The following is a 13,917-nucleotide window of genomic DNA, read 5'->3' on the forward strand; positions in this document are numbered from 1 at the left end:
CTTTGAGAGCTACGACCTTTGAACAAAGGACTTTTAATGAACTGATGTAGGGACTCTTGAAGCGGAAAGAAGAAGTGCTTTTCCTTGTTGAAGTATCCATGATTGCGTCGGAAAATAGTCTTGTAATTCTGCGTCCTAACAAACGAAAATTTTAAGAGCTTTGCTTATTATTTTAATGATGAATGAATGTATGAATGAATGATTGGTTTATTATTTCCACATGATTTAAGGCTTGAGTTCATGGTTTTGGACCATCGTGACGAAGCATGGAGTTAATAATGTCTGCTTAGTAAACCAAGGTTCTCGCTTTGTGTGATCTAAGGCTTTTGGAAAATTGGGTGTAAGACACTGCCCCTAGAGTCATGGACTTCCTTGACTGTTAGCCGCTTATGTCAATTTACTTTCCAGGCGACTGCTCCATCAAAGTCATCTACTCTAAGTGAGATCTTCGTATCGAACCTTACGAGGAAGGCACCTCGATAGCCTATACTACGCGACCATCGGTCTAGGCTAGCCATAGTTTTAAAGGTTCTAAAAGGGGTCTTAGGGTCATTGACTCTAGTAAAAGAAAAGATGCTTACGCTGAAAGCACGACGGTCATCAATCCCCTTAAGAGAATCTACCACTAAGTGAGGTTCTCGTACGACCCTAACGAGGAAGGCACCTCGCGGATCAATACTACTCAACCTCTCCTATCTCAAGCAAACTCTCAGACTCAGGTGGGGAGTCCTTCACACAAGGTTTTTTCCTTTGCAATCATTATTGCTTCCAAAAATTCTTCGTCACAGAGTCAGGGTTTCGGACCAACAGGTAAACAAAGAAAATATGCACAGGTTAGCAAAGAAAGCAATATATACAGAAAAAATAGATAACAGATAAATCTCCACGTACATAAAAGAGGAACAACCCAAACTAGGATAGACTTGCTTAGGGAATTTTGGTCCCCAGCAGAGTCGCCAACTATCGCTACCGGGATTTCACGATAACGAAATCGGGACTAAAGAGATGCCAAAGAGAGGCCAAGTCAGAAGAGTCGCCACCAGATTTTATTTAGTTTACCTCTATCGGATAAGAGAGGGGAAATAGTCGATAAAACCCTCAGAAAAGAGACGCGCACGGGAAGCGCTAAAAGAGAATCATGAATCAGTCTCATAACCGAGATTTGGGTTCGGAAGTCGGTTACGTAAGGGGAAGGTATTAGCACCCCTTACGTCCATGGTACTCCATGGGAACCATTTGGGTTGTTTTACATACATGGGATTTATCTATTATTGTTTTATTTTCAAAAGAATGTGTGAAAAGAAGGGGGTGTTTTTGTTATTATAGTGCTCGCCAAGGATTGGGGCCCTTGTGCCTATGTATCACTCATTCGGGGATGAGGAATCAGAGCTCCGTAGTTCAGAGTAGAAAATATTTGTGTGTTGGTTGATTTTACCTTTGAGAAAAGGGTTTTCAGGATGATGCCCTAAGGCACAAAAATGAGTTTTATGAGTTGTATTGTTTTTTACCTTGAATAAGGGTTTTATGAAAGAATGTTTGTGATTATTTTGTACTAAAGTCTATGGGCGGAGGTGATTATTCTAGACAACAAGCCAAGCGTCTTGCGTCCAAAATAATCAGAGTAAGGATAGGAATGCTCCATTCTTACTCATTCTCCACCACTTAAGGCTCGTGGCGCACAATAATAATCGTAATTATTAAGTGTTTTGAATTTGGCTAAGAAAATGACACTTGACGTTGAATCAAGGGTTTATTTTATTTTGATTATGAAATTTGGCTTATGCAACATGAATGCAAAGTAACCAATAAGAAATTAAAGAGTCTCATTGTAAGGTAGCCCAAGAGAAAGCCTTTTGTGTGCAAAAGTGACCTAAGCTAAACAAAGGATAATGGTCTTACAAACATGTCCCCCTAAGGTGGTGCCATGATACCATTCTTATAACATGTATGTAAGTTACGGATAAAAATCCAAATGTTTACAAAGTATCACAAAGAGTAAAGGAAGGCTTCCAAGCCAAGGTCCTAAGATGAAATCCTCTAAGTCCAAGTTGATTAAGAGTGGAGTGAATATTTTTGGTCTTACCATTTTATCATGTTTTTATTATTTTTAATGTATGATGACAATAAAATAAATAACAAGTAAATAAACATGCATGATGAGTTTGTAAAATGATGATGATAATGAGTATTTGAATGTAAATTACAAGGTAATGACATAAAAGTAAATCACAAGATAAAGAATGACAATATCACAATAATAATGGTTAGTGAATGTAAATGACACAAAATAAACCACAAGCTAATGGTAAAAAAATCGCAATAACAAAGGTTAATAATAAAAAAGGTTAGTGAAGTATAATTAGTGGTTAGTAATATGTACAAAATGAACATCTTGAGGACTATTTTTCATAGGTCAAAAGACTCAAAATATGACACATTAAGAGACAGCTTATCATTGATGCAAAGTATTGAAGATGATTGAAAAATCAACTAGCAATAGATTTGTAACAAAGAAAGTTATGCAACCCTAAGTCCATCTATCAATACTATGATTTGTTCTCTTTATTTTTGTTTTTACTCCTCTTTTATTTAGCAAGATAATAAGAGAGTAAATAAATTAGCATAATGTAAATGATATGGTTAGATAGCAATAAACATAAACATAAACATAAACATAAAGTACTTGAATTAAAGTGAACAATAAAATAAATTGCAAGGAAGTAAAGTGGAATAATGTAAATGTTAGGAGTTAGTAGTTAGTGGTTAGTAGAATAACAATAAGCAAATATAATAACAAGTTAATGTAAAGAAAATGGTTTCATCTATGTATCATATGACCCAAATATGGTTGAAATAGAGGCAACCTATCAATGCCTCAAAGTATCATGAAGGATCTATTGATCAATCATTAATAGGTTTGAAACATTGAAGGTTTTATCAACTCTAAACAACCATGGGCATGATCTAATAGATCTCATCAACCAAATAAATGTGGAAACAAGTCAACAATAAATAGCAAATGAAACAAAATACAAAGTTTGATTAAAGATGGTGGATAAAAGTAGCAAGAACAAGAAATCCCAAAAGAAAAAAGTGTAAACCAAAGTTAGTCATTTTTACAAGCCTGAGTCTAAACCCTCTCAAAAGATCAACCAAGAACAAACAACCATTTTCAACACAAAAACAGAACCAAAAAGTTAACAAAGTTTAAGCTAAAATCATTACCCAAGAAATGCTGAAAAAGGGTAGATTGAAATGGTGTTGAGCTTGGATATAGAGTAAGGGGTTTGGGATGAAAGTGTTTATGGTGGAAGTATAGTGAAGGAGCTGAGTTATGAGTGTTAGAGAGTGAAAAACTTTGAAAAAAAATATGAAAGATGACAAAAAAAGTTGGTGGGGTGACTTTTCTAAGTGAGAAAGATTTTTTTGTTTTGACCTAGGTTTGGAGAGGAGAGTGAATGGTACTTGGGCAGAACTTTTGGGGGCTAAGAAGCATGAAAAATGAGGGAAAATAGTACCTCTATTTATAGGGAAAGTAGGTGGAAAAGGGGGTGACCCAAAAAGTACTCTGTGTAAAAAACAGAGCTACTGCTGCTGTCCACGCATGTGTAATCGATTACCATGATTAGGGTAATCGATTACACAGTCCAAAATGGCCTGGAAATCAATTTTTTGTCTGTGTAATCGATTACCATGATTAGGTTAATCGATTACACAGTCCAAAATGGCCAAAAAATTAATTTTTTGTCTGTGCAATCAATTACCATGATTAGGGTAGTCGATTACACAGTCCCAATTTTTTTTCCAGAACTTTAACCGGATAACCGCAGTTTTTCCCGGGTGTAAACACCATGCCTTGAGTCCGTGTAATATGTATTTGGTTATGAAAGTTCAATGAAATTATGACAATGAAATAATGAAAGCATGCATGTGCAGTAGGGCCATGGATCAGATGAAAGTTGTATCGGGGTAGGGTGAATTTTGGGGTATGACAGCTGCCCATATTTAATTTTCTCGGACCTGAATACATAGATAGTGACGACTTCCAATGTATTCAAGGTAAGAGAGGATTAAATACTAATGAGAGTAACCAGAAATTCGCCCTGCCGGAGGATGATATGTGCATATTTGTTTAGGGATTATGCATGGTTATGATGATTATGCATGCAATGTGATGTATGCATCCTAAGTATCTTCTTAACGATGAAAGTTTGATGTCAAAAGGGGCCAAGAAAGTTAAGGGAAGAAAGCTTCACTAGGGAATGAGAAAAAGAAGGGTGATCACTCCTAGTAACGACTGAGGGAAAAAACAAGATAGTGTTCCTTAACAACGGCTGGAACACAAAGCATATATTGGAGGGTCAAACAAAACGAAATCAGTGACGATTCTTAGTGAAGGCTAGAATATCTGACTCGACTGGAGATACAATTTTTTTGCGAAGGTACAGTGACAATTCGTAGCGAAGGCTAGAATACCTGAAATCCTCCGGGAAGATCAAACAACTTAGTGATGATTCTTAGAAACGACTAAGAATACCTGACTCTGCTGAGGAGAATACAGTTTTTTTTTGCGAAGGTACAATGACTATTCGTAGCGAAGGCTAGAATACCTGAAATCCTCCGGGAAGATCAAACAACTCAGTGATGATTCTTAGCAATGACTAAGAATACCTGACTCTGCTAAGGAGAATACAAATGTCAAGTGACGGTTCCTAGAAATGTGTAAGACCCTAATTTTGACCCTAAGATCCCTCATGGCATCATATCATTTGCTCATTGCATTGCCTCAAGGATCGTAACATGTGTAGCTCCTTAACCCTAGGGTTGAGACTTGTGTGAGTTGGTTTGAGACCACCAAGCATGCTTGATTTGTATATTATTGCTTTTATTATTTTTGATTACTAATCGAAAGTACAAAATATGTCACTAACCTCTTTTATTTTGAAGCTCAAGCAACCATGTGTGCCCTTGCTCCTAGGAGGCTCCTATGCTCAAAGAAGTGGCCAGATAAAGATGAAAGCAAGCATGACAATAGTTCACTAAGTTCTAAATCATCAATAAAGTGAAGTTATTTAATTCATTATTTTATGCATATATGAGCCTATGTGAGTATCCTCAATCATTCATTCATCAAGATTTGAAGTTTGGCCTAGAGAAGTTGACCAGTCAAGTCATCTGACCAATCTGAGGATCACTGAGACCTAACTTTTTATGTATTTGTTAAATGAAGATTACCCCAAGAGAAACAATTTTCTTAAGAACCATATGAACAACTTTCATGTTTATCAAAAATCCATTTGAAACTTGGAAGGTCATCATTCATTTCAAAACATTATAGGTCATTTTGACTGAAACCCTAATTTTGGGTCCACTTTCCAAGGACCTAACTTCTTCATTTTTTATGATTTTGAGGTTAGAACAATTTCATTGGAAATCTTAAGATGTATAATTAAAATGTTATGTTGGACAAAATTTCATAATCCTAAAATAAACACATGTGATAATACAAAACATTATAGGTCACTTTCGACCAAAACCATTGAATTTGAAAAAAGTCCAACTTCAAGTGCCCATAACTTTCTCATAAAAAATCTAAATGATGTAAAATTTAAGTCTAAATTTATCCCCTTGAAAAGATCTACAACTTTTATGTTGGAGGTTTTTCCATTTGAGGCTTGTATCATTGAAACATAAGGGATTGAAGTTGATCATTTTTGAAATTTTTTCCTTATACATGTTTTGTACCTCAAACTTCAAGGCCAGTTTTCACAAATTTCCAAATTCCAAATGGATTTTTGCCCAACATGGTTTTTGTTCCTTATGTCAAGACCTTTCCAACCATTACACACATGCCTATGTTTGGATTTTCTATGTGTGACTTTCGAAGAGGTGAACATTTATGCCCAATTATGCATTTCACTTTGAGTCTTCATGCACAAGCCATTGCAGTTCAAATTACACGTCCATTCCAACTTTAAATGAGTTCAGCTTGCAAATTCACTTGAGTTTGGGCCTCACATGCGCCTGCACAGGCCCATGCATGGCGGACCCAAAGCTTCATGCACACGAGTTTTACCTCACTTTGCTTGCAGCTCAGCTATAAATACAATGCTTCCCTCATTCAAATGAAAACCTGAAGGCAACCTGAAGCTCTGTCCATACCCAACCATACCAAAGGAATTCTGATTTTTCTTTTCTCAATTCAAGCTTGAATTTCAACAAAATCAGTTGATCTTCAAGACTTATTCCTTAGCCTTGCATTCATACCACATCTCAAGATCAAATTGGAAGCAAAAGTTGGAATGAATTGTGCTGATCAAAGCTGCTTTTCAAAGGTATATGATCCAACTGTTTTGATCTGAATCTCATCATACAATATGAATTGCTTGTGTTCTAATGGTTTTCTAAAGTCCTCGTGCAAGAGGCAAGCCAGTGGTGGCTTTGATTTCATGTTTTAAAGAACTTCAGTTTGCACACCTTGAATTTCCAGCTCAGATTTCTCACTTGATAGAGATCTTGAGGACAATCCAAGATTACAAGGGTGATGTACATCACCCCAACTTCATTTTGGTACCAGGCTCGTGTGTTTTGGTTAAGGTTCAAAAACCTGCAACTGGTGGCCGGAATTAGTTGGTCCACCAGAGAAGACGGTGGTTTCCACCACCGTCCCCACGTGGATGAGTCTGTGCCCTTGGATGAGGCTCACACGATCTAATCTTGGCCATGCATTCTTTTGACTTTTTTTAATTCAGTTTGTTGCGCGCTTGACTAATGCCTACCATGGAAGCGCGCCTCTGAGCCATTGGATATGTCCATGTCAATTAATGAAGTGGATCTAGCGCTCCTTGTTTTTTCATATTTTTCTAATTTCTGTTTTATTTTCTTTTATTCCATTTATTTTCAAAAATTCATAACTATTTTATTTGGAATCACAAAAATATGAGACCAACACTAAAATTTTTCTTGAAAAATCTAGTTACATAATCTGATTTTTAATCATTTTTGTGATTCCATTTAATATTTTTTGTGAATTATTTTGTTTTTAATAGTTTTTAATTCATTTTAAATACTTTTTGATATTCAAAAATTCCAAAAAATATTTTCTTAACACATATGGATCATGATAAGTCTATGAACAATATTCTCATCAATTTCTTAATTGATTTGAGATTTATTTGAGATTTTAATCCATTTGTGTTATATTTTATTATTTTTTTAATTGATTTTAAATAGTTTTTGTTTTCAAAAATTGTTGAGAAAATTTGTCAAACCTTGTTTGACCATATTAGACATATGATAATTCAATTAGACTTGTTGAAGTTGATTTGAATTGAATTTGAGGTTTGACCTTATTTTGTTCATTTTTATTTTGCATTTATTTTAATTCCAAAAATACTAAAAAAATATGTTTGACTTTGTTGACTTCTCATCTTCATTTCTCTTCTGTTTTACATTGGTTGATGATGATTTGATTCACATTTGATCATTGTGTTTTGATATTCCATTTGAATTCTTCATTATCCATTTCATTTCATCTTCATCTTCATCTTCTTTTTATTTTGGCCAATGAGTTAATGATTTGTGGTTGGTCTTGACATATGAGAGGCTTAACCTTCTTTGATCCAAATCAAATTCAACTTGATCAAAGATCAAGTGAATTGCTTTGTGTCCAAGATAGGTTGCTTCTTGATCAAGCAAAAAACCTAAAATCCATACAAGGCCTTTCCTTCTTTCCTTTTGGTATGGCAAGTTGTAGGAGCTTGGCTTACTAGTCATGATCTCTAACTTGTGTTTATTTGCCTATAGTTTTATTGACCGGCCTCAGATAGGTGTGACTACTATATTAGTCCACTTACGATTGCTTAACATAGCGCTAAATTGTCTTATGACACACTAACATTAACGATTAACCACTAACTTTAATTAAAGCATTTAATTTCTTGCAATTTACTTTAATGCAATTTAATTTCTTGCTCATTTATTTATATTGCCTTTTCCCTTTGCTCACTTGAGCTCATATTTTATGTTTATGTCATTTTCCTTTTGCTCACTTGAGCTCATTATTGTATATAAATATATTGTTGCTTTGTGTTTGTTTTGTGATTGTTTGTGTGAACCCAATGCAAAAAGGAGAAAGGACTTAGAATTAGGACCTTACCTATGCTTAAAGGAGTTCAAGAGCAACTAGGCCTCATGCCTTTAGAATGCTACACTTGTTGAAGAGCAACTAGTCATGCCTTTAGAATGCTAAATCTTAAAGTTGACTTCAAAGGACCTCTGATCTAAAGTCATTCTTTGTCCATTCCTCTTATTGCATTGTGAACTTTTTAATTGTTTGTTCTTGTGTGATATGGATTCCATCTTGAGATAGTAAGAAGGACCATTGTCATGAATAGCCAAGTTAAGAGAGACAATCCAAATGGAGATCCTAGGAGCTTGAATATAATATTTGTTTTGATTGCTTGAGTGATTGCTAAGTCCAAAGGAAAGGAGCATCTTGAATCATCTTTATGATCTCAAGAAAAGGAACTCCAAGGGTTTTATCTTTTCTCTTATCTTTGCATGTTTAGGACTAGCCCTTCTCTTCTTCTCTCCACTCTAACCCAAGCCAAACTCATTTTGTGTAAACTTTGACATTGTTTTCAAATTAGAAACTTAGGCTTTATGCCTTTGATTTTTTCAAACTCTTTTCATTAATACTCATTGTAAATGAACCTTAATCATACTTTGACCTCATTTTGTGAATACTTCTAACTTGTAAATACAACTCACTTCAAGTGATTTTTTGTGGTTCCAATGACCACTTTTGTTAAACCTTTTTTTTCATAAACATTAGCCATAGGTTTGAGTTATCATAGTGGTTGATGTAAACCTCACCTTATCCTTAGTGATTGGACTATAAGTCTTCCATACTTATTATAGGGTGGATCCCTCACTAGTATGTTGAAGCTCTCCTCACATGGTGGATTGTTGGTTTAGGTTGAGTTTTCTCCCTTTGATAACAAAAGATCTTAAGGCTTTTGGTCAAATCAATTCACCAATCTTTTGAGATTTTTACCGCGAACTACGAGGTTTTGATCCTACCTTTGTGATGGTACGTAGGAAATGGATTTATCCATTCAAACACCAAAATTATAAATATAATGTATATTCTTTTCTCATCTCCCCAATCCTGTTTGCATAAATCTTTTCACAAATACCAACCTACAATACACTTGCAAAAAGGGCTCCCTTAGAGTACTAAGGATGTTTTGGGTGCTTAAAACCTTCCCATTTCATAACCAACCCCCTTACCCAGATCTCTGACATTTTTATTAGTTTTTGATTTGATAAAACTTCTTACTTGGTTTTTGTTCGCTTTCTAACCTTTCCTTTGGATAAATAAAAGTGCGATGGTTACTCGAATTGTATGCTTACTTTTGATTTAGTCAATAAATCTAAAGGTAACAAATACCCCGCTACACAATGGCTGGAATACCTGACATCTACTGGAGAAAAATGAATTCAACGATGATTCTCGGCTTTGAAGGTCTGACTCGGCTTGGGGAATGAATCCAAAATGCCTCTAGTCTAAAAAATGAGAATTCAGCGACGATTCTTAATAATGGCTAAGAATACCTGACTCTGCGGGGAAAAGGAAAAATGTGTTGACTTTCTAGGGATAGAAGAAGTACAATGATGTTTCTCAGCATTGACTCCTCTGGGGAAACTCGATAATGAAATGAAACAGCTTAGCGACGATTCCCAGCAACGGCTGTAATGTGTGGTTTGTGCTTGAGAAATGTTTTGAGGATGAACATTGATTTTTATTGGGGAAAATTCCTAACAACGATTGGAAAATTCCGAACTCTGACGAGTTAGTTTGAGTAAGTTAAGGAGATACTTATGATGTGATGTTATGTATGCCAATGCATGTTTGGGCTTTCATGGGGAATACATGAAATGCAGGGTTTGCAAGTTATGCCAAGTATGTTTGAGCTTTGCGGAGGAGTTTATTTGGGGAATACCAATGGTGATTGGGCTTAAAAAGGGTGATAGATACTTGAGAAATTGGAGTTCGACGTCCAAGCAAGCGCTGAATGTATTGTTTGAGAATTCCTATTGGGGGGATAAATGATCGGCCTAGTCCAAAGAACTGTATGGCACCCTTGGGTCTGAAATGTGTTTTGATTACCTTTAGAAAAATTCTAAAAGGAATGTAATTCGATATTGTCTCCCTTATAGTTTTTTTTGAAAAAGGTCTTTTAATCCAAATTTTCCCATGTAATTTTATTTAGAAAAAGGTCATATTTCGCAGACAAAGTAAATATATGGAACACATGTGAGGAAACTGATTTTTATTGACAAGTGGTTCCACCAATAGGGAATTTTGTACAAAGGAAAGCAATTCCTAAAAGAGGTGATTGCGAAAAGAAAATGATAATTGTAATGGCAATGAAACATCTCGAGTTTCCTCCAAATTCTAACTCTGCTATAGCCTCTATGCCTTTAGTCGCCCTTTGATCTTGCTTTTTTGAAGGAGGGTGATAGGATTGACTTGTTGGGGACCCACATAATTGACTCGCCAAGGAATGAAGAAGGATTCCTTGCGGGATGCAGCCTCTTGTTGTTATTAAATCCCTAATTTTTGCATAGACCGCCCTTTCGGATTTTCAGTCTACCGGGATACCCATTTTTGCATAAGTTGCCCTTTCGGGTTTTCAACATATCGGGCTATATATTTTTTTAAGCATAGTATTTTTTGACCGCATCCGCATTCACCGGGGATGGAAGATCTTCACCATCCATAGTTGCAAGGATCAAGGCTCCTCCGGAGAAGACCTTTCTTACAACATACGGACCTTCATAGTTCGGCGTCCATTTTCCCCTTGGGCCAGTATGGATTGGAAGAATCTTTTTCAATACGAGGTCTCCGGCCTTTAGGCTGCGGGGGAAAACCTTTTTGTCATGTGCCCTCTTGATGCGCTTTTGATAAAGTTGGCCATGGCAGATGGCTGCTAGGCGCTTCTCATCAATGAGGTTTAGTTGGTCAAATCGAGCTTGTACCCACTCAGACTCATCAAGCTTAACATATATCAAAATCCTTAAGGAAGGAATCTCTACTTCGACTGGTATGACTGCATCCATGCCGTACACAAGGGAGAAGGGAGTTGCCCCAGTGGAAGTGCGTACGGAAGTACGATAGCCGTGTAATACGAATGAGAGCATTTCGTGCCAATCTTTGTAGGTTTCCACCATCTTTTGCACGATCTTCTTGATGTTTTTGTTAGCTGCCTCAACAACGCCATTCATCTTAGGCCTATAAGGCGATGAGTTATGGTGGTCGATCTTGAAATTTTGGCATAGCTCTTTCATCATTTTATTATTGAGGTTAGATCCATTATCAGTAATGATCTTGTTGGGGACCCCATAACGGCAAATGATTTCTTTCCTGAGGAATCGAGTCACCACTTGTCTGGTAACGTTGGCGTACGAGGCTGCTTCTACCCATTTTGTGAAATAGTCAACGGCTACAAGGATGAAGAGGTGTTCGTTCGAGGAAGTTGGCTCTATGCGTCCGATCACGTCAATGCCCCACATGGTGAAAGGCCAAGGTGATGTTAGGACATTGAAAGGTGTTGGCGACACATGGATCTTATCAGCATAGATCTGGCACTTGTGGCAGGTTTGGACGTGGCGATGACAGTCAATCTCCATAGTCATCCAGTAATATCCGGCCCTTAAAATTTTCTTCACCATAGTGCTCCCACTGGCATGCATCCCAAAGGATCCTTCATAAATTTCCATTATAATCTGGTTTGCTTCTCGCTTGTTCACACATCTAAGTAAAACCGAATCATAATTTCTGTTGTATAATACCCCTCCACTTAAGAAGAATTTGGATGACAGTTTTCGAAGATACTTCTTGTTGGTGATGGACGCGTCCGCAGGATACTCTTGGTTCTCTAAGAATTTCATGATGTCGCGGAACCAAGGATGACCGTCAGCTTCGTCTTCTGCTGCATATAGTAAGCAGGTTCGTCCAAGTAGTTCAGGTGAAAGGATGGTGCTTCGTTCTTCCACTTAACTTTAAACATGGGCACCAAAGTTGCCAAAGCGTCAGCTAGCTGATTCTCTTCTCGAGGGATGTGGTGGAATGTAATTTCATCGAAGTAGGGGACTAGTTTCAAGACATGCTCTTTGTAAGGAATGAGTTTATGATCTCTAGTATCCCAATCTCCTTTGACTTGGCTGATTACCAAGGCTGAATCTCTATAGACTTCTAGGATTTTGATTCTAAGATCGATAGCAGCTTCAATACCAAAGATACAAGCCTCGTATTTGTCCATATTGTTTATACATTCAAAACATAATCGGGCGGTGAAGGGGAGGTGGAAATTAGTTGGAGAAGTGATTACTGCCCCAACGCCATTGCCATGAGCATTAGAAGCTCCATCAAAAACCATGGTCCATCGAGATCCAGGCTCGGGTCCTTCCTCGGGACCAGGGATGTTGCAATCCCTAATCAACATGATATCCTCGTCGGGGAATTCGAAACGCATATACTGATAGTCCTCCAAGGGTTGTTTTGCAAGATAATCAGACAATACACTCCCTTTGATGGCCTTTTGAGTGACATGTTGGATATTGTACTCGATTAAAGCCATTTTCCATCGGGCTATTCTCCCAGTTAGAGCCGACTTTTCAAAGATGTATTTGACAGGATCCATTTTAGAGATCAACAATGTCGTATGAGTGAGCATGTATTGTCTTAAATGTTTGGCAGCCCATGCTAGTGCACAACAAGTCTTTTCAAGCATCGAATACCTACTCTCGCAATCAGTGAACTTCTTGCTCAAATAGTATATTGCATGCTCTTTTCTACCAGTCTCGTCATGTTGGCCGAGGACACAACCCATTGATCCTTCGAGAACGGTGAGATACATGATTATGGTCTACCAGGTACATGAGGCATCAACACAAGAGGTTCTTGCAAATATTCCTTTATTTTCTCAAATGCGTCTTGGCAGTCATCGTTCCAAATGATGGCTTGATCCTTTCGAAGAAGTTTGAAGATTGGATCATAAGTGGCAGTGAGGTGAGATATGAACCTAGCAATGTAGTTCAATCTACCTAGGAATCCTCAGACTTCCTTCTCGGTTTTGGGTGCATGTAAGACCCCAATTTTGACCCTAAGATCCCTCATGGCATCATAACATTGCATTTGCATTGCCTCAAGGATCTTTAGCATCTTGGTTCCCTTTGCCTTTGGGTGGGACTCCTTGTGATTGGTTTGAGATCACCAAGCATGCTTGAATTATACATCATTATTTCTTTTACTTTTGTTTACTAACCAAAAGCACAAAAATGTGTCACTAACATCTTTTGTTTGAAGCTTGAGTATCATCCAAGACACTTTGTGGGTTCTATTTAGATGATCAGTCAACACAAGGGAATGGCTTGAGATACTTCCAACAGGTTCAAATGGGGTCTATTCGTCAGTCAAAACATTAATCTTGAAGGAGCAAAAGTTTGTTCATGAGCTGTCATGCTCGCTAGGCGAGGAGAATGGGTCGCCTAGCGAGTCCCAAGAAAAGCCACCAGAATCACCTATGCTCAGAGGAGTTTCTTGAACTGTCATGCTCGCTAGGCGAAGCCCACGTGTTTAAAAAAAAAAAAGAACGAAAAACGAAATAAATAAATAAATAAATAAATAAATAAATAAATAAATAAATAAATAAATAAATAAATAAATAAATAAAATATAACAGAAAATGTTTGGACTTGGGCCTCTCTCGTTTGAGCCCACAGGTCCACAAAAATCAGGTTATAAATTCAGAGTTTCAGTGAAACAAAAGGCCATCCTATTCCTATTACCCTGGCAGGGAAAAAGATAGTGAGAGAAGAGCTAACAGAGTTCAGAGCAACCTCCAGAGA

The 13,917-nt window shown here is 37.1% G+C and overlaps 1 protein-coding gene across 1 annotated transcript; it reads right to left on the minus strand.

The window, feature by feature from the left end:
- Positions 1 to 11,954: 11,954 nt before the first annotated feature.
- Positions 11,955 to 12,542, minus strand: LOC127130624 (uncharacterized). Its single transcript, XM_051059597.1, has one exon. It carries the CDS (start codon positions 12,540 to 12,542, stop codon positions 11,955 to 11,957), a length of 588 nt encoding a protein of 195 aa, XP_050915554.1.
- Positions 12,543 to 13,917: the final 1,375 nt, after the last annotated feature.

This window comes from Lathyrus oleraceus, chromosome 3 (genome assembly GCF_024323335.1).
Source record: "Lathyrus oleraceus cultivar Zhongwan6 chromosome 3, CAAS_Psat_ZW6_1.0, whole genome shotgun sequence".
NCBI lineage: Eukaryota > Viridiplantae > Streptophyta > Magnoliopsida > Fabales > Fabaceae > Lathyrus > Lathyrus oleraceus.